Genomic DNA, 22,308 nt, shown 5'->3' on the forward strand with positions numbered 1-22,308 from the left:
CACCTGGTGTGTATGGGATTTGATTTTATCATGATTGTGCCCCTCCTACTGCCTTCTTGTAGCTTATTTGTCTTTGGACGCAGGGTATCTTTCTTGGCAGGTTCCAGTGTTTTTCTGGTCCATGGTTGTTCAGCAGTTAGTTGTGATTTGGATTTCTGGAGGAAGAGGTGAGCTGACGTCCTTCTACTCTGCCATCTTTAAACCCAAAGTTTTAGAATCTTATTGAAATTGGTTAGTAGGCACCAAACCAGTTTTCCAGAACTAAAAATGTTCATGCTTTAGATGCATATGTATAAAAGCTTTATTTCTTCCAGCATGTGATAGAAGAGATCCAAGCATTGAAAAGGTTTAACTTCAGAGGTATTATAGGCTAACATTTTCAAAGAAAGAAATTGATAATTTAATTTGCAGCATTCTAAAGCAAACCTAGAGGAGAAATCATTTACTCAGAACAGGCTAATTCCTTCCTTGCATCCTTTTCTGTCAGCAGTGACGTGGGACTTATTTGTGGGCCTTGGATGTGCACTTGGGAGAAGTGGGGGAGAGAGAATACTTTCTAGACATCCGACCAGATCTCCTGATTGAAAAAGCAGATGCAACTCACCAGTCATGACAACTTCCTAATCAGGGCAAATACCTGATAAGGTGACATTACAAGTGAATACTCAAATACCTGGTGATTCAGCCCCTTTTGTTTGGTTGGAATCCTGTACTAAGAAAATATTTTAATCCATCAATGTGGCTTTGGGTTTATGGTTTCTCATTCTTTTCATTGCTCTTAGAATTTCATGGAACTAGCTTAGATCATGTTGCAAACTAATTCTCATAACTGGATAAAGACTCATTATCCAGTTATTATATAACTGGATTATATAATATTACAACTCATTATAACTCATTCATGCTATAAATCTGTTCATATTTTTTGCTTTATTCTTTTTAAAGTTTTATTGGAATACAGTTGATTTATAATGTTGTGTTGGTTTCAGGTGTATAGCCAAGTGCATCAGTTATACATATCTAAAAAAGAGTGGATTTAAGTATTCTTTTTCCACATAGGTCATTAGAGTATTGAGTACAGTTGTGCTATATAGTAGTGCATATATGTTAATAACAATCTCCCCATTTATCCCTCCCCACCGGGAACACTAAGTTTGTTTTCTACATCTGTGACTCTTCCTGTTTTGTAAATAAGTTCCTTTGTGCCATTTTTTTTAGACCATGAATTTAAAAATTACTTTTATAACTAGTAGGAAAAATATTTTAACTAGCAAAGAAGAAGAAAAACCCTCCCATACATTCTTGAAAGACTGATTTTGCCTTTTGCATAGTGGTATCTCAGAGACAACATTGTATTTTCAGCAAAAATGGAATAAGTTCAAAGAACTCACATAACCCCTTCTAACAAATCACTTAAGCAACTTTTTTGTGGTAAAATGTATATAACCTAAAGTTGCTATTTTAACTATTTTTAAAAGTTCAATTCATGGGCATTAAGTACACATACAATGTTGTGTAATCATCACCACTATCTATTTCTGTATCATCTTTCATCATCCCAAACAAACTCTGAACCCATTAAAAAATAATTCCCCAATCCCTCCCAACTTCCTCGCCACAGAAGTAACTTTTGGTAAGTTATCTGAGGTTATCAGGAGACCTGAATATGTACTCTTCTGAAGAAGCAGCTGTGAAAGCCACCAGTTTGGTCTAGTGCTTCAGGCCCGCAACTCCAGGACCCTAAGGGAAATCCTGTCAGTTATCCGGCCTCCCCACTGCCCCATAAATCTTCAAGGGCCAAGGCAATGCCTTACTCATCTTCTTGCTCCAGGGCAAGTATATGGTGAGAGAAACGCTCAAAGTGAGAAAAACCAGGTTAGTCCTGAGTGTAGGCTCCCGGAGGAAACAGTCTCCAGGAGCAACGGCTCTGACACTTCAGCCCCTTTCCACTGGCAGCCTGGACTCCTGAAGTGAGACTTCTGAAGGTATAAGCAGCCTAGCTCAGGAGAATATTGCCTATGATCTGAGAAACACAAAGCCCTTTACCAGCAAATGCCTAAAGAGAGAGTTGATCAAAGCCATGTCAAAGCATCCTGTCAACCAAGGTATTTCCTTTGATGCTTTAAGATATAAATTTCTAACTGAACATGTTAAAAAGGACAGAGAATCCCCCTTAGGTTTAAGCCACATAATGCATCAATAAGAAAGCAATGGGGAAGAAGCAGTAATACTGAACAGATCAAACTTTCAGAAAAGTATTGAAACAGTGAAATAACTCTTTATAGATCTGCAAGTCGTCGTCATCATCTATGCTGACAGGAGACAAGACAGATCTGGAGCAAACAAAAATCAAGAGGTAATTTTTCTCCAGCACACCCTTTATGACAGGAACCTTGAAGTGGAGAAACTTACACCTTCCCTTCCTGCTTCTGAAGCAAGGTGTACAGGCAAGCAAGCCTCCAGACAGGGTAATTTGGAGTGAACTGCTTAATAAGTGGCTGACTTAAAACATGCTAATGTCAGTAGCAGAGATAAACAGATTCACAGTTAAAAGTACATCATAAAGCTGAAATTAAGATTATGGGGCTTATTTAAATGTCATGGGGTTGTCAATGTCAAAATGACTTAAAAATGAAACCCAAATTTCTCTTAAATGTTACAATCTGGTTTTAGTTCATCTATTTTTTTTTTCCCTCCCATGGGTGATTTCGATGTGGACCTCTTAGGAGGCACCTAACCATCAGATACACAAACTTTTCTTATATCTAACTCATTGTTTACTACCTTATATGCTAAGAATTGCCCCTGTGAGTGAGTCCAGTCCAACAATGCAAAATATTTCAAAGAATTTTAGAGAATGTTTTCAGGCATTGTGGTCTCTACTGAAGAAGTTAATACACTTTTCCTGTTTTGCTGAAATTTCATTGAGGGGGTGATTGGCTATTAAATCTTAACCCGTTAAAGCCTTTAAACCAATAACGCAGCAATATTAGGTGATCCTGTTTTTTTTCTATGTTTTATTTATAATGTGAATTCAGCTTATTCCTTCCCTCCTTTTTCTCCTACTTTTACTTCAAAAATTATTTTAGCAGGAATAATTGGCTGAAGGGACTAGGAAATATAAACAAAGAACTAAATTTTAAAAGTAGATCAGAGCTTAAAGATGTGGAAGGGAGTACACAGCCTTGGTACGTCAGTGACCTGCAGTGGAGGGAAGCAGGCGTAGAATTGGGCGAAGCACATGGGACATTGGTAAACTTCTACGTCTGAAGTTCAGTGGCAGGTTCATTAGTTATCTCACTTTTTATTCATGGTCTATAACTTACGAACCTTCCACATAGTCTTTTGTATGTACCATACATGCTTGCCTAAAAAATCAGTACCTAGAAAATTTTACCCAAATTAGGTGTTTAATCAAACTGCTGAATTAACTGCTGTAACTTCTGAAAAGATCACACTCTTTCTGTAAAATGGGAAAGGACATAGGTACTGCACTTGGCCAGACCTGGCTTTGATTTTGGGTTTCCTGCTCTGCAGTCTTCCTGAATGTTTCCTCATGCACAGAAGTTTAAGAATGGAAACTTTGTCACTGGCTTCATCCTGAACTCTAAGAACAATGGTTTTTAGGCAGGATGACAGTATTTAAAAAGGCAAGTTTCTTGTGGCACACACAGATCTTTTTTCTATCCTAACAACTGTACTGCTCATGAGAAATATTTCTCACTGAAATAGTATGGATCAGGCCTTAAATTACTTTTTCAAAAAGGATTATTAAAAAAAAAAAAACCAGCCATAAAAAGCAGGGGGAAAAAAAGGATTATAATATGTATGATGCTATAGATACACTGAGTTGTATCCTTTCCAAATTCATAGAAGTCCTAATATCACAGAATATGTACTTGGAAAAAGGATCTTTAAAGAGGCAATTAAGTTAAACTGAGGGCATTAGGCTGGACCCTAATGCAAACGACTGGTGTCCTTATAGGAAGAGGAAATCTGGACGTACAGAGAGACCAAGGAAAGGCACAGGTAGCAGGTATTCATCTAGAAGTCAAGGAGGGAGGCCTCCAAAGAGACCAGCACCGCCAACAGCTTGATCTTGAACTTCCCCTCCAGAACTGTGAGAAATTAAATTTCTATTGTTTAAGCCACCCGGTACCTTGTTATGGCAGTCCTAGCAAGCTAATACATGTGAAATGTGGGAAATTAAGTTTCGTATGAAAACCTTTGCTAAGTGATTCCACAGTTTTCAGCATTCTCGGCTGAAGACTGAATTACAATGAATACATGTAACTCCATGGCTGATTCATGTCAGTGTATGACAAAACCCACTGCAATGTTGTGAAGTAATTAGCCTCCAACTAATAAAAATAAATGAAAAAAAAAACAAAAAAAAAAAACCAAGAGCTGGGAATAAATAAACTTTCCTGTTTGTACATGCTCTCCCTGTGGAAGTTTAGCTGCTTACCTTTTCTTGGCGTGTCCATTTGGCTTCTCATCAGGAGGCAGTTCAATAATGAGCTGACAGGACTGAGCATGATCGAAGTTGTTTGGAGTCTTTGGTGAGCACTGGGTATCCAACATAAATACCTGCACAGGTAGACAAAGGTACAATTCAGAGGGCCACCAATCCTTGACCTGCCTCTACCAGGGATCAGCTGGGTGGATGACCCTCGGCCAGAGGCGTCCTCTTTCTACTCATTTTCTCACCTCTAAAATGAGGTCAGTGATGGTTTCCTACTTGGTATGTTTGTTGAGTTAAATGAATTAATAAGTGTATTAACACATGAAGAGAACTAGAAGGGTAAATATTCAATAAATGTTACCTGCTGGCAGTAATAGTAATAACAATTCTGCTTCTACCACATGACAAGTCATTACGTTCCAAACAGCAAGGACTGTCATTTAATATTAATTAAGAGTAAATAGAGAGGGGCTATGTTTGCGCGAGATCTTCTCTGGTTTAGATGTCTGTTTGGTACACCTATCCTATGCAGGAATGGGAAATTAATTGGGACCTCTCCTTTTAGGACAGTGAATGTGGCCATGTTACTCTATTAGATGCTGGGAGAAGTGACTTAGAAAGTGCTTGGATTCTGATCTAAATGAATTCATTTGATGTTATTTAATCCACTTTCATGACTTACCTTTGAAAATGAGTGTTTTTAAAGAACTTTCTCTTTCCAAATTTTATTGGTGGTGGTTTAGTCACTAAGTCGTGTCTGACTCTTGTGACCCCATGGACTGTAGCCAGCCAGGCTCCTCTGTCCATGGGATTTCCCAGGCAAGAATACTAGAGTGGGTTGCCATTTCCTTCTCCAGGGAATCTTCTGGGCCCAGGAATCGAACCTGGGTCTCCTGCATTGCAAGCAGATTCTTTACCAACTGAGCTACGAGGGAAGCCCCAAATTTTGTTTAATTGAATATTGCGTTTGAAGAGTGAATATGGGAGGAAGGTTTATGACTGACGAAGAAAGAAATATTAGGAAATGAAAGATTCACTAGCTGTTCTTCTCCATTAATAATCTATTTCAGAACAGGATTCCATTTTCTCGCGATGTGGTAGGATGTGGTTGAAAAGACCATTGGGGGCACATAGGAAAATGCCTCATCTAGCCAGCCGGGACGGTTTCCTACTTGAAGAAGCCACCCCTCTGGAGCCCACCACCCGCTTGCCTTCCCTTATGGTTCCTCGTCAGACTCACTGCTGAGGGAGGGATGTGCTCAGCAGATGAAAGAGAAGCTGAAGGTGAGGTTCTTGTCCCACGCTCTGAAGAGAGACTTCTCCTCTGAATGTGAACGTGACTGAGTTCTTCACACTGATTGATAGTCAGCGCATCCTGGGTTATCAGTGTGATGAGGGGAGATTCTCTTAAGAAGTTAAATAGATTTTGTAGAGAAAGGGAACTTTTGAAGATAAACCCCAACTCACTTCATTTTCCAGTGCATATGCGTTTATAAAAACTGCTTAATATTTTAAACACGTGTATATGCAAATTATCTTCTGCATAGGAAAACACAATTCAAATATGTCTGTTACTAATTCATGATAGAATTTAGCCAATCAATAGTGGTTTGGAATTTAGTCCATTTTTGTTCTTCTGCTATTATGAATAGAACTGTTATGAATATACATGAATTAAGGCACACTGATGAAAGCCCCATGCAGGGTTTCTTAGAGGCAGATTGACAGGTCACTTAAATTTTTGAGTGCATATCTGTGGCCCATGATAAAGCTGTAAGGTCTTCTGTGACTCATTGACCCAACAAACATTTAATAAGTGCTTTCTATCTGCCCTGCTCTAGGACTGCCAAGAAAAATATACAGACTATATGCTCTCTGCTCCTGGCTTGGCTTACAACCAATATTTATGAGTTCTGCCATGTGTCAGGAAGAAAAAGTCACTCTGGTGCATGGTGATTCCTGCATGGACAGGCACATTTTAATTTTACTGAGTTGTTCACATTTACAGGTTGCTTAATAAATTTGAGTTGAATGTTAAGCTCTATGCTCCTTATGGGAGATACAGGAAAAAACAAACAAGTTTGCCATCCTAACTTAGGCACTCACAGTCGAGGATGAACAACACTATTGCAGTAAATATTTATAAAAAGGGCAAGCAAATTATATACGGAGTGCAGTGCCCAGGTGGAAGAGGACTTGTGATCAGGACGCTGGAGGATGTAACAAGCTAGAGATGGTGAGGGGACCTGAATGCTGTTGATTGGGTTCGAGTTGTTTCCAGTAAAGATCAGCCCTGGTCAGAGCCAGGAGGCTTATGTCCCCGAGGGAAAGAAAGGCAGTGTGGTGATGCACAGCCTTCAGGAAGGCCCTCCATCAATACCTCAAGCTTCCTGAGGCCCTGAGATCAAACGCCCCCGGCTTACCTGCTGGGCCATGGCTCGGATGCGCCAGTACTCGGCCTCGGCACTCGGGGAGGAGGACGGGGCGGCCACCCTCACCTGGCAGCCTTCCCCGCTGAAGCTCTCGGTGCCGCTGTGGAAGCAGCCCAGCAGGTCCTAGGGAGCAACACAGCGGTCGTTTGCTGGGTGCGCACGGCTCCCGGCCCTGCCATGGATCCGACAGTGTCGCAGAGTCGAGGATGAAGTACTGACGTGGCTACCTTGTCCTCACCCGCTGAGACCGCCTTCTAGGAGGCAGGCGCCCTGCCCTCGCCTCTGAGCGCTTACCTTCACCGGCTTGAGCGTGGCCGAGAAGGCATCTTGCAGGGCGCAGCAGGCCAGTCTCCACATCTCCTCCGTGAACACGGGGCCCGCCGTCACCAGGACGTACCTGCCGGGAGGACAAGCCTTGCATTCAGACATTTTACTGTCACGAAAGGCAGGCCCTGCCCAGCGCGTGCCTAGATGAAGTCTACAGTTTCCCTGTAAGACTTGCTATCTTTTGTCATTGTGTTTTGGGCTCTCTGCCCATCTGGTATGCTGTTGTCCTAACACTATTTCCTAACCCACTGGATATAAAAATGGACCCCCCATTACAAACAGGCCAGTGTTTAAACTTTAGGTTTGTGTGCAAAGACTATATGTATATTCTATACGGATTTTCCCATTCCAGCCCCATTTTTCCACTACTCCTCTACATATAGCAAGATAAAACCCCCTTGTCACTTGTAGTTCTTTTCCTCTGCTTACAAAGTCACCACCGATCAGAAGCTCACCCACCTAGGGAGCTCTGACCAAGTGTTATTACCACAAAAAGCTCCTGCCCGGCTCCCTAAGGGTAGGGACCTGGGTCACATCACTTTCTGGGCAGTAGAGCACCCTGTTTAATGACTTCCACAATGACTATTTGCTGATTGAAAGAAATGAAGAATTAGTAGCATAGTCATTTTTATTTATAGAAAGTAGATTGCTACCACAAAGGAATTTAATTTCCCTGGACGTCCTAATAAAACCTGTAGAGAGTCAGGAAACCTTTTTCTCACCTAATACAGGAGCAGCCCACTCGGGAGATGGTTTCCGTGGGCTTGGCTACACATGCTACCAGCAGCTCGAAGAGGTCCTTCAGCATGGTGTTGATCATGCTCTCATACCTGATGTCTACAGGGAAATCACAGTGAGACTGCGCTCAATGGGAGGGCGAAGGAAGGGGCCGAATGGCAGAAGAGGGAAGGCTGAGCATGAACAACATAGAAATACCAAGAAAAGAGAACAACGAGAAAAATGGCCATAACCAAAATAAAACACCCATTACAACACAGATTTTCTTGAATTTTATCTAGTTTTGGCTTGTTCCATCCATTTCTAGGTATAACAAGATGAAATGCATGAGGCTGACTTTTCAAAGTATATAATTCATCTATTTAAGCAAAATAGAACATATACTATTATATGCTGCTGCTAAGTTGCTTCAGTCGTGTCCAACTCTGTGTGACCCCATAGACGGCAGCCCACCAGGCTCCGCCGTCCCTGGGATTCTCCAGGCAAGAATACTGGAGTGGGTTGCCATTGCTTTCTCCGATACTATTATATAGATTGAATACTAAGTAGTAAAAAATGTTAATTCTTAAAGGGAAAGATAAAATGAACATTCCTTACTGTTGCTAGTTGAATTATTACTATATTTAATTAAATGCTCTTAGTAAACAAAACATCTTGTATTAACTACCACTTCTTGAGCCTTTTCAGTTTGGCTTCAGTCTGCATACTGTCCCCAGAATAAAGAAAATAAGACCTTCCAAAATCACATTCTGTTTTCCACAAAGTCTTTGCGATGCAACACAACCAAGTCCCGGTAGAATCTGCAAGGATCCTGATCCGGGCAAAGCCCTGACCGGGACAGAAACACTGCCCCCTAGCGATGCGGTTAGTGGCTGCATGTGTTTCTCTTCCTCAGCCGTGTTTTGTGCTTAGCAGAGACCCCGTTTCTTACCTTTGCTTTCTGACCCTCCCTTGGGGTCAAGTTCTCATGAGTTTCTCTAACCTTACCTCTTCCTTTATACTTCTGTACAACACCTTTCCCCTATAACCTCTAGGGCTAGCAGCGAGATTTCTCCTTTTCCCACATTTCCAGATCTTTCCACGGCAAGAATCACGAACAAGAGTCGGTATTTCACAAATATTATTCCATTGGTATGACAGCTGACATATTTCTCCTGCCTCTAACTCCCTCTCCACCTGCTGACTTCAACAGATTATCCACCCCACACTTCCAAATCTTTTCCAAAGTGCCACAGATATTAAGACCTCTCTCTTCACTCCTTATCTGTTACGTAACTTCCTGCCCATAATTTGAGCCTTTCCTAAAACCCGGCCTCCCCAGATGCAACACATAATGGGATATGTCCCTCCCTTACCCCCAGGCTATACAGATATTTAAATTTCTTACATATCAGTACTTGAACTGCCTTCCCTCTCCTAATGCATAGATACCCTAGACCTTATTAGGTGTTTTACCTTTTGCGTGCGTGCTAAATTGTGTCCAACTGTTTGTCACCCCATGGACGGTAGCCTGCCCGGCTCCTCTGTCCGAAGAGGACAGGCAAGAATACTGGAGTGGGTTGCCATGCCCTCCTCCAGGGGATCTTCCCGACCCAGGGATCAAACCTGTGTCTCATGTCTCCTGCATTAGGTAGGCAGGTTCTTTACTGCTGGTGCCACCTTTTATTCACACATGTATTTTAAGAATTGTTTGTTAATTTTCTAGAGGACACATGGGTACCACTTTTCTTTTGGACAAGCTCCTCTTAGAAGGCTGGCAATGACCATGTAAGTCTATCTTAATAATTTCCAGAAGAAAAATCACGCACTGGTCTTTACTAGACACTGTTAGACAACAGTGCTGTCTACTAAACAACGACTCAGTATGAGCTGCTCTGGTACCACAGATACCTGAGTGGATAAAGCTCTGAATGTGTTCCACCACCAGCTCACAGGACAGACCGATGGCATGCTTGAAGTTAGCCGAGGCCACGTCCCAGTAAGAATGGTCTTTATGGCTACGGCGAAGCCAAAGAGACATCACAGGAAGGAGAAGGTGAACAACTGCATAGATGCCAAACCCTGGTCCTGAAAAAGAAAAGCCAGTGTCAGAATTGTGAGCTCAACACCTCTCCTGCAATAAAAGGGAAAAACTCTGCCATCTCTTGGCCCTGCCTATCTGTTTTGAAGGAGCTCTTCATTGTCTGAGAAGGATCAGGGAAAAGGAATTGACCACTGACTGGGGAATGAATATATGGTCTTCAGTGACATTTTTCTTTTTTGTTTCTGCATGATTTTAATTACACAAGGAATACACAAATATACTCTCTACAAATTCAAATAATGCTGATGAAGCTAAAGCATCACTTGATGAATTCCTTAGTCCCCAGGCATAAACATACAATACACACATGCATATGGTTTGTACCCTTTAAACTGTAAGTACATATGTTTATATGAAAAGAGAAATATAGTCTTGTTTATTACTTTTTATAACTGGGATATTGTAAACCTTGGTTTGTATGATTATTTTGCCCTTAACAGTATGTGTTAGAGATTATTCTTTGTCAGCAAATTTAGATATTCTTCATTTTTGTTACTACATTCTGTTCCAAGTTATTCAAACTGCATATGCATTAGTTTACTTATCCATTCCCTTACTAATGGACATTTAAGAGGTTTCTATATTTTGCTTTATGAACAAAGCCATAATAAGATTCTTTGTGGAAATGTTGATAGATTTTTAAAATTCTGATTACAAAAGCAAGGTATGCTTTTTGTCATAAACACAGAAAACAATGAGAATACAAAGGAGAAGAAAATAATATGTTGATGTGTTTCCTTCTAGTACTTTTTGAATGTATGTATGTTTGGGTATCTGCATTTATGAATGCATCTGATAAAGTTGAGATTGTGCTCACACACTATATATATTTTAAAAGAGTGACTTATAAATAATTATTCATGTCATTAAATACTATTCACAAATATTCATTTTAATGCTGATAGAATATTACATGCTTTTATCATAATTAACCCATTTATGTTCATAATTATTTTGGTATTCAAGATGCTTCAGCAATTTTCATTATGTATAGATTTTTCTTTATTACTATTAATTTCCTTTAATAGATTTCTAGAAGTAGAATTATTGAGCTACTTCACCGATACTTAGAAGAAAAAGGTACTAGCCAATAAAATACATTTCAAAATAATGGCATATAATTCATTCTATAACATATCTGCTTATTCTTAGATAGAAAATCTTTAACTTTTTAATGCATAGGAGTATTCATAATGATTTTCCTAAAAACAATTCTGATATAAACTTTGTTACAGATCTTAAAATAGTATCAATTATCAGGTCATCATCAATTTATGTTGAATACAAAGCTCCTCTTATTACTATGGAATTAAACTGGTGGTTTCATTTGTGGTTCTATTGGTGAAAACTAAAATCTCTATAAGAGATTTCTTTGATCTTGGGAAAATTTGGCTGATTCAGTGCGCATGCTAGCCCTAACTCATTACAAGAAATAAATTCCCAAGGGCCACTTTTCCCCTGTACCATCAGGGTAGTCACTAGATGTCTTTTCCTAAATCTAATAATCAATCCCCCTTATACAATTAAGATATTGCTATCTTTATATCATATACACATCTGAGTGGCTGGTTCACATCAGTGGTGTATCTGGTGAGCCTTACTGACGCCCTGGGGCTAAGAGCAGGTGTGACCCGGCCAAAGAGGAAGGCTGGAACCATGAAACAGAGCAAAGTTAGCTGGTTCAAGGGAACACTGATACCAGAGCTGTGGCTTGAATATTGTGGGGGTTCAACACATTCAACTAACTGGCCACCACCCATTATTTATAAATGGCCTGGTGGCAAACCCATAAACAGTACGAGGACATGTCTTAAAAGTCACTGTGTTGCAGCCATTAAAAATATATGTATTGAGCATCTGTTACGCTGTCTAGCGTTACAGCAGTGAAATAAACACAGAAATACCTTCCTGGAAAAAGTTATATGTATAAAAACACCCCGAAAAGACAGACATAGAAGTACTTACCAGGTGTTTTGGTAACATCTCTCAATAGCTCAAAGAGCAAATCCAAAGTGGGGGGTTGGTGCTGACGTGGACAGTTGGACACAGCTGCTGTGAGCTGCTCCAAGAGGATGATCCAGACTTCTATCAGACCTGGAAGCCAAAAGCAGACCTCTGCGAAATTCAGTCGAAAAATACAGAATCATCACAAGATCACAGTGAACAATGTATGTAAAAGGCTTCTGTAAACTGCCAAGCTATAGGGATGTAAGCCGTCACCTTGTAAGGCAGCCTTCAGTGCCTATAAATATGGACAAATTGATTTCCTACTCTGACAAAGTCAAAGGAAAAGAATACTGTTCACATTTCTTCCTTATGCCCCTTCAGGAAGAAGGTGATGTGGTATGTAAATTCTGCTAAATGAAATAATTATATTTGTTGGGAGTTGATGATACAAGTGATGCAACCATTTAGTTCCATCACCTTAATCCTTTAAAAATTTATTATAGATATATGTATAAACAAAAAGTTGTCATTTTAACATGTGCAATTCAGTGGTATTACTGCAACCATCATTACCATTAATTTCCAAAACGTTTTCATTACTTCAGTAACTGGTAACAATAACTCTGCATTTTCCCCCTCACTCCAGCCCCTGGTAACCTGTGTCTGGCTTATTTTACTTAAGATAATATATTCAAGGCACACCCATGTTGTAGCATGCTTTATAATCTCATAACTTTTTAATGGATGAATTGTATTCCACTGTATGTATACACCACATTTTGTTTGTCGAGGTACAAAAGTATCTACAGTAGACTATACAAAACAGCTCATTCTACATTTTGTTTTAATACTTCTAATTGTTCAGCAAAATAAAACTATGAGAAGTCACAGTTTTTAAATATTCCCACTAAAAAAACTACTTCCCTAATTTTGAATATCCGTGTTAATAGGAGGCAAAAACAAAGTCATGGACAATAAGTACAAAAAAACTAGGTGATAAAAAATTCTCATGAACCTCAAAATATAAGCAGGGGTGGACAAACTAATGAATAGGATATGCAGAGGACAGAAAAACATGTTAAACATCACTATGAGAGGTGCAACCAATAAAATCCAAGAGGAAAGCGCTACAGGACAAAAACCTCACTCCTTCAACAAATAAACTTGAAGAGGAAGATCTATAGATTGACAGGGATTTAAGAGATGGAGCAAACATGTAATGTAGAGCTCACGTGAATTATGAAAGTTAACTGATATATATAAGAAAACTGGCAAATTGGTTGGGTGATGGGTATAAAAGTTTCCTTATACCATCCTGTCTAGTTTTATATGTGTTTGAAATTTCCATAGGAAAATGGAAAGGAGGTATTTGCCTTCAGAAACAAGAGAAAGAATATCTAAACATACCAATGATAAGGAGTAATTTTTAACACCAACTTAAAGCTTTTATTCTTTTCTCTGATATGTTACATATATAATTTTAAAGCCCTTAATGAATTTATACTGTAGGAAACCTTAGATTGGTGCTTGTCTAAACTTGATCTATTTTCTTGGGTGGGCTGCCTAGGAAAAAAAAAGATTAGCAATTTGCAAAAATGGGAAGGGAATGCTCACTGTTCCGTGTACAAATGGTTTACAACTGTTTTAAAGACTGTATTATAGATAAGCAACATAAGCTTTTAATTTTCTGGGTTGGAGGTTTAAGATGCTAAGTAAAAATTCTTACCTAATCATTGAAGTGAAACCTCTATCAGGCAACACCTAGCCAATTTCCAATATCTACTTGTTCTCTACATTAGATATTTATTCGTTTCTATAATTTTCCTAACAACTAGTCTGAAATTGTAAGGTTTCACTGTTAATGATCCCTGTGCAAAACTGGAAAATTTCTAGACATCCCCATAAATGAATTTGTATCTGAAAAATAAAACAGAAGAATTAAAAAGTAAATTAAAAAATCCTTCCCCAAAAGTCCTTTTACAAGGGTTTGATATGCCCAGATATTAGATCCCTAGAAGGATATCATTTCCATTTTTAGGTCTAGAAACAGGACAGAGTAATCTGGATTAGAAGATAGCAAAAGTGAACATGAGTGAACCAATCTGAAAATGATCGTTACTAGTTTGAACTGGAATTTATGAGAAACTACACAGGAACTAATTTGAAACATTCTTTAAACTTATTCTTCTAATGAGTCTTCAGCTTCACCCAGTCACAAACATTCTCTCTTCCATAATGCCTTAATTTCCCTAGTCTCTAACCAAATAGTCCTACAGGAAGTAATTATACAATGACTGTGTTTATAGGTATTAAAGACAATTACCAGGCATTTTAAGTACCAAGGCACCAAATGCAACCACAACCCAATTTGCTAAATTCAAGAGAATTTGGAGTTAGAAACTTTATTTAGTGGAATCTGTAAATCGACACTGGTTTTAGATGGAGGTATTCATCTAAAAGGGAGGCTTCCCTGATGGCTCAGACAGTAAAGAATCTGCCTGCAACGCAGGAGACCTGGGTTCAATCCCTGGCTCAGGAAGATCCCCTGGAGAAGGGGATGGCATCCCACTGCAGTATTCTTGCTTGGAGAATCCCATGGACAGAGGAGCCTGGTGGGCTACAGTCCATGGGATTACAAAGAGTCAGACATGATTGAGCAACTAATATACACACACACATAAACACACCCCCATCTAAAAAGGATGGGTTTGAGACCTTGATTGTGAAATGTTTTTGAACAGTCCATGGAAACTTTAGGTAGGCTTGTTCTGTTAGAATTATAAATAATAACAATGTAAGTGGATGGTCATTTATGATCTGTGAGCAACTGAATTCTTGACTTCAGCTTTTGGAAATACACACATATAGGAAAGAACCCAGTTTAGCTCAGTCAATTAACTTACCAGTGTCGTCATCGAAGTCAGACAAGACCGACTCAATTCCATCCTCACTGCTTGCAGACTGCTCCTGAAGTCTTCGGGGCAAGCTAGCAAGTCTCCCACTGAGGAATATCGGCTTCAAGGGCATCTTGTAGATTTTGGCCAACAACTACATAAAAAAAATATCAAGCTGCAATTATATACTGGAAAAAGCTGTACTCTATTAAGTCACAACAAAACTATATACAGGTAAGAAAAGGTGGAGAGAAAAGCAGAAAAGCTCCCAGTCTAGGAAAGTTTTAAACTTGGTTGTGATTTGAAAGCATAAGGCAGCTCACAAGAGACACTGATCCTGTGAGGCAGATAAAATAAGAGTCAGTGGTAACAAAAAGCTAGAAGATTCTGTGGATACCTTTTCAGTATCTCAATGGCATAGGAGTCTTACAGACTCCTAAAAACCTATGAAGGGAATCATGAAACACGTTAAGAATTTTTGCCTGTGGGTGAGTTGTTCTATGGGGAGCACTGAGAAGAGTCTGTAGGCAAATGAGCTATCAGACTTTTATTCCCCTTCTCCTGACAACATCAAAGAAATACGGGGCCCCTGAGGATGGAGGAATCTGGGGAGGGTGGGGAAGATGAAGGCATGAGAAGCAGAGCTAATGTCTGCCCTGAGCTCTTCACTCCTGTCTCACTGCTATCGTCCTGACTCCCCGGCTGTCACCGGGACAAACTCACAAGAAACCCTGTACTTCACAAATTACAATTGTGCCTGGACTATTTTAGAAATTAGGGAAACAGCTGTGAGCGAGACAGACAGAGATCCAGCCGTGTGTGTCTTACAGACATACTCCTTTCACAAATAATATTTCTGACAGAAAGGTTATAGGAAATATTTAGACGGGGGGCTCTGAGAAAGGGTGACCAGATGGGTGGGGGATGTAGGCAGGAAGTAGGTAGATACTTAAGCCCTGGTCTCTCTGAGGAGGTGATGTCTCAGATGAGATTGGACGATAAGGAGCGTCGTCCATACAGAGATCCGAGGAGAGAAAATTCCAGGCAGAGGGAACAGCAATGGCCCCGAGCACCAGCAAGTCACGAATGTCTGAGGGCAAGAAAGGGAGCGTGCGGAGCACAGTGAGAGAGAGGGAAGGAGCTGAGGGCGCAGGGGAGCGAGGCCAGGTCACACGGGCCTTATGGGAGCGTATGGAGGAGGAAGTCAGAGCGGGGCATCCTTTCTAAAGACCTGGGGCTTACTGCTGTCAACCCCATCGCCAAGGGAGGGGTTACAGACAGACAAGAGAGGCCAGGGGGCACGCCTGAGGAGACAAGAGATGAGCTACGGAGAGAGGGTATCGCTGAAGCCTTGAGGAGGAAGGGCTTTGGGGAAGGAGCGTCGGACTGTTCCGCTGGCGTGTGACACGGGTAAGAACTGGACTGGCACCAGGGAGGTCACTCTTCACACTGGCAAGTGATGCTTCACTGGGTTTCTCTACTAGATCCTGACTGCACACCAGCCTCTTACGTCCTTTACGTCTCTCTCCACTGTGTGCAGACTACTGTCCAGGTTTCGGTCTCATCAGGAAGATTTCCCAAGATGTCTTAGCCTGACAGAGAGAGATGATGGTAGTCCTTTCATCGGCTATAAATGAGAAGTTTCAGAGACCTCAAAACCCAGTTGTGTGTTCTAGTATATTCTCATGACTTTCTTTCTCTCCTTTGTAGAAGGTGTGGGGACCAAAATTTATACTCCAGATGTAAGCCCCACTCTCCGCAGAGACAGCAGCAAGTATTGTTCCTGGCCTTCACAAAGACACCTGGGCATATTTCGTGAGCATCTTCGGAGGCAGGTTTGGGGGTCTGGGTACCTGGGAACAGCGCCGGAGGTAGTCCAGGGCGGGGAGGCACAGGTCTGGGGACGCGGCTCCGGGTCCTGGGACACAGTCTCCGATCTCCTTACAGTCCACCTCCCCTGGGGGCAGCGGGGCGAGACAGAAACAAATAGTGTTCATCCCCTCCTAACAGAAGACCTACTTAGGCACTCAGCATTTGCTCACCAAAGGCCTACTAAAACAGAAAAGTATACAACCCCGAGAAAAGCCCTTTCAGTCAAATTTGCCCCTACACGTGTACACGTTAAATATGGCTGCAGGTCAAATAGTACACATCATACCTTGCTGAAATTATTCTCTTCTGTAACTCCTCTTTTCACTAGTCAGTTCAGTTCAGTCGCTCAGTTGTGTCCAATTCTTTGTGACCCCATGGACTGCAGCATGCCAGGCCTCCCTGTCCATCACCAGCTCCGAGTTTACTCAAACTCACGTCCATCAAGTCAGTGATGCCATCCAACCATCTCATCCTCTGTGGTCCCCTTCTCCTCCTGCCCTCAATCCCTCCCAGCATCGGGGTCTTTTCAAATTCCATATCCTGCCACAGCCCTTTCAGTGGCTGGAGGGTGTGTGTGTACCTGGGCACACTGTAACTGTAATTCACTTTCCCGGGCCTGCTGCTGATGCTCTGACTTCTGAAGCTTTGATGACAGAGGATGATCCTGGAGACCAGCCATGTGCTGGGCTGGGACGAAGCACTAGGCCCCGCTCCGTCTAGAGAAGGACCTCGTTTGCTGCCAGCGCTCAGAGCACTAAACTGTGATCATTAAATGAAGACCGGGAGGATTCGAAACACCTGCAGCTTGGGGGTGGCGACTACATAATTGAGCTGAAATGATATATTTTTTGTGTATATATCTAGAAATGGAACAGATCTGTAGAGGACATCTAGATACTCTATAGGTAAATAAGTAGTTCAGAATTACCATTTTTCTTCTTGCATTATGAATCTATTCCTACACTTTTTAATAAAATCACTCCACAGTACTGTAGCTGTTTCTAATTGTCTACAATTGTAGTAACTAGCACCCTCCCTGCGGGTAAACAGACATAGTTACTAAGCATTAGCTGAAGTTTAAAAGATAGTTTCTCAAAAGAGAAGAGAAAACCATTTCTTATGTTTTAGATCAGGGATTGGCAAACTTTTATATAAAAATATTTTAGGCTTTGCAGATCACACTGTCTTTGCTGCAACTTCTCAACTCTGTCATTGGAGCACAAAACAGCCACGGACAAACGACCATGGCTGTGTTTCAATAAAGTTTTATTGATAAAAACTCTGAGCGGATGGGACTGGCCCGTGGGCCATAGTTTGCTAACTCCTAGTTAGAGTAACATGCCTTATGGTATAAAAACACAGAGCAGTTCAAATGCATGTTGAAATAAGTGGGAATTAAAAATAAATTCATTTCTTGACATGTACACACTGCTACCCTTAAAATGGATAACCAACAAGGACCTACTGTATAGCACGTGGACCTCTGTTCAATGTTATGTGGCAGCCTGGATGGGAGGGGAGTTTGGGGGAGAAGGGATACACGTATGTATATGGCTGAGTCCCTTTGCTGTTCCCCTGCAACTATCAGAACATTGTTTATTAATTGGCCATGCCCCAATAAGCGGTTCCCAAGTGGCTCAGTGGGTAACGAATCTGCCTGCAGTGCAGGAGACGCGGGCTCGATCCCAGGGTCAGGAAGATCCCCTGGAAGAGGACGCGGCAACCTGCTCCAGTGTTCTTGCCTGGAGAATCCCACGGACAGAGTTGGACATGACTGAAGCAACTGAGCAGGTATACCCAATGGGAAATAAAAAGTAAAAAAACACCCTCCCCCAAAAAAACCCCAAACACATAAATCCATTTCCTATCTTGTTAACCACAGCGAATGTTCCAAAGATTTTTTTTTATGCAGGCTTCTGTGTTACATATCAAAGTCTGTGCCCCCTGGAGATGGACACAGCCAGTGTGGCTATACTGGGGCCTCAGAAGGCTGAATGGCATCATCAGCTCAATGGATGTGAATTTGAGTACACTCCGGGAAATGGTGAGGGACAGGGGAGACTGGAGTGCTACATTCCACGGGGCTGCAGACAGTCGGACACATGGAGTGCCTGAACAACGACAGGCGTCCCGCTGACCCTAAGCCACAACAAATAACTCTGCCTCATAATTCACAGAAAAATTAGGACCTTTCGGTTTTAAATATCCTCAGCTGCACACTCACAATTCTGCAGCTCTACTTTCAGGCCCCAACTCCCTCCTCAAGAGAAGATCTCAAAATTCTGACATCTCCACTTGAATATTTCATAGAAACTTAATGTGTATAAATGTCCAAAGACAGTATTCATGACTTCCCCCTCTCCTCCGCTCCTCTGGGATATCTGGATTCTGAGTAAGGTTAGTTCTGACACAGAGTTGGAGGAGAGGGGAGTCAGCCCGAGTTCCTCCTCTTTTCCGGCCCCGCATCACAGCAGTCCCAGCCCTGTGGGTCCCACCTCTACAATATCCTGAATTCCGTGTTCTTTGCTCGCTCCCAAACCACTGCACGCTGGTCTCTGCCTGCAGCCTCTTACCCTCACCCACAGGAACACGTGCCTGCCGGAGTTCAGTTTCTAAACCTTCCCCGCACATTCTCAGTCCCCTCATGTGGCATGCAGGGCCCATTCCAACTCATCACCCAGGATCCCTCCTCTGTGGGTACCTGCAAAGTACCCAGCTTTTAGAAAAGTAAGCCTACAGCTCACTCCACCAAGTTCAAAGGTCACTTCTCCCGTGAAGCCTGCATGGGGTCTACTACTAGCACCCTGTCTCAGCAGCTCGCTTATCTCAGCTTAAATCACTTAAAAAGAAAAACAAACTAGCATCTATGAAAGTATTCTTACTACTGAACTGTGATTACTGATTTATGTGTCTGTTTCCCAGAAGAGGCAGCAAACCTCTCACGGGCAGGAAGCACGTTTTATTCACTGTGCCAGTGTAGCAGGCACTGGATTGTTCACTGAACAGAATACCAATACTCTGTTTTGTAGTGTTGCACGCGTGCGTGTGTTAGTGCACGTGTGTGCTCAGTCGTGTCTGACTCTTTGCAACCCCAGGGGCTGCAGCCTGCCAGGCTCCTCTGTTCATGGGATTTCCCAGGCAAGCATACTGAAGTGGGTTGCCATTTCCTCCTCCAGGGGATCTTTCTGACCCAGGGATGGAACCCACATCTCTGGCATTACCACTGATAATGATTCTTAAATGAAATGTAAGACTGTGGAGCACTAGAAAATATTTTAGTCTCTGCCCCAGTTCCCGGCACAGAGCTCCTAAAACCCTAATTTCCCAAATGATAAAGATCCTGGGAGCATCTTTTGTTCTGATACTTGATCTTTGATTCCAGATCCTGATGCTGAACTCCCAAACCCCTTGGAATTTCCTGGGTGACAGGATTTTTGTTCCTGTGAGGCAAAGCTTGGGGAGCTCCTGGATGGGGGCAGGTTACCAGAAAGACCATGGAGAAAGAGAAGGGTTGGAAATTGAGTTAATGATTGATCATGCCCACAAGATGATGCCTCCATAAAAAAGTCCCCAAAGTATGGGGTTCAGAGAGCCTCAGCATTGGTCAACACATCTATATGCTGGGAGAAGGGTGTACCCCAACTCCATGGGGGCAGAAGCTCCTGAGCTTGGGACTCTTCTTGACTTCACCTTGTATTCTCTCTTCACCTGACTGTTCATCTGTATCATTTATCATATGCATTATTATATAATAAACTGGTGAATGTATTCCCCTCTCTTCTGTGAGCTGCTCTAACAAATCATCAAATCCAAGGGGTGGGGGATCATGGGAACTTCTGAGTTGTAGCCAAGATGAACAGAGTTGTGAGTAATTTGGGGACCCACTACTTGCAACTGTCAGTTGAAATGGGGGGGGGGGCAGTCACACAGGACTGAGCCCTTAACCTGTGCTAACTCTGGTTAGTGTCAGAATTGAATTGACCAGTAGGGAACCTGGCTGGTGTCACAGAGGACTGCTTGGTGTGGGAACAAACCCCAGGCACATCTGGTATCAGAACTCTGGTGAGTGAGATAGTACTTGAGAGAGTAAAGCATAGGAGTAAGTGTTTTTTTCTAAATAAGCACTGGATTTTTTTTTTTTTTTACTATCTAATGCAGAGATTACCTCATGCTTTAAGGTATTCTTATGATTAAGATACTAAACTATTTGGTTTCTATTTAATGTAGGACAGAGTTTGGAAGGAGGATGAGATGGTTGGATGGCATTACCCATTCAACGGACATGAACTTGGGCAAACTCTGGGAGATGGTGAGGGACAGGGAGGCCTGGCGTGCTGCAGTCCATGGGGTTGCAAAGAGTCGGACACAACTTATCAAATGAACAACAACAACATAAGAGTTTAAAGAGAGTAAAATCTTACTCTGTTCAAAGAAATCCTCCTCTGAAGCCCAGCATGTATAGTGGATAAGTGAGGGGCATTCATGTTCCCTCAGTTCAGCCCTTTACTTCCCAGAGAAAAACAGAATGTGTATATAAGAACATAATGTAACAAGGATGGTCTATGGATCAGACCTATGGCCTCCAGCCTCTTTCTTGAAACTTGCATTTTATTCCTGTTCCAAAATAAGGGGAACATGGATGCAATCACCTAGCTTCTCCATGTCCTATTTTCTTTTGCAAAGAAATTGTCAGTTATTTTGCAAAAATACAAAATAATTTTTTTTGTTGTTCAGTCACTAAGTCGTGTCCAGCTCTTTGCAACCCCATGGACTGTAGCACGCCAGGCTTCCCTGTTCTTCACTATCTCCTGAGCTTGCTCAAGCTCATGTCCATTGAATTGGTGATACCATCCAATCATCCTCAGTCAGTTCTTTGCATCAGGTGGCCAAAGTACTGGAGCTTCAGCTTCAGCATTAGTCCTTCCAATGAATATTCAGGGTTGATACCCTTTATATTTTTATAAGGATTGATCTTATATTTTCCTTATTTAAAAGGTTCTCAAGGCTCCATATCTAAGAGCCCTCCAGGGTGAAAGTCTCAAAACTTGAAGTTTCTTCTAAACTTTGCATTTAACTAACTGCCACTCCCTTTCACTTTCACCGCAGATAAAACTGAGCTATACCAACAGTAGGTCATGCTATATCAGCTCATCACTCAGTGGTATACGACTCTTTGCGACCCTATGGACTGCAGCACACCAGGCATCCCTGTCGATCACCAACTCCTGGAACTTGCTTGGACTCATGTCCATGGAGTCAGTGATGCCATCCAACCATCTCATCCTCTATCGTCCCCTTCTCCTCCTGCCTTCAATCTTTCCCAGCATTGGGGTCTTTTCCAATGAGCACTCTACTGTGTTAAAGTATTTCCAAATTAAGCCTAAAAATCAGGTAGGTATTTCCTGAAACACGAAATCTCAAGGAAGGGTGACTCCTACACTTTCAAATTACATTTTGTAATCAATATAGTCTGAGGGAAGGCATCTTAATTTTTGCTTAAGAGCTGGGAGCTCAAACTCTAATTAGGCTCATTAATTATGTGACACTAAG

At 41.7% G+C, this 22,308-nt stretch overlaps 1 protein-coding gene across 2 annotated transcripts in view; it reads right to left on the reverse strand.

Moving 5' to 3' along the window:
* The window catches only part of ARFGEF3 (ARFGEF family member 3), a 175,905-nt gene that overhangs the window by 13,554 nt on the left and 140,043 nt on the right, over positions 1-22,308 (reverse strand). For both annotated transcript variants that reach the window (XM_065931272.1, XM_065931271.1), the window contains 8 exons: positions 16,740-16,843; positions 14,896-15,040; positions 12,011-12,139; positions 9,853-10,029; positions 7,947-8,061; positions 7,192-7,294; positions 6,889-7,020; positions 4,469-4,590 (listed from right to left, as the gene is read on the reverse strand). In XM_065931272.1, coding sequence (XP_065787344.1) covers positions 4,469-4,590; positions 6,889-7,020; positions 7,192-7,294; positions 7,947-8,061; positions 9,853-10,029; positions 12,011-12,139; positions 14,896-15,040; positions 16,740-16,843 — 1,027 coding nt within the window. The remainder of the gene's footprint in view (positions 1-4,468; positions 4,591-6,888; positions 7,021-7,191; positions 7,295-7,946; positions 8,062-9,852; positions 10,030-12,010; positions 12,140-14,895; positions 15,041-16,739; positions 16,844-22,308) is intronic.

This window comes from Muntiacus reevesi, chromosome 3 (assembly GCF_963930625.1).
Source record: "Muntiacus reevesi chromosome 3, mMunRee1.1, whole genome shotgun sequence".
In the NCBI taxonomy this organism is placed as follows: Eukaryota; Metazoa; Chordata; class Mammalia; order Artiodactyla; family Cervidae; genus Muntiacus; species Muntiacus reevesi.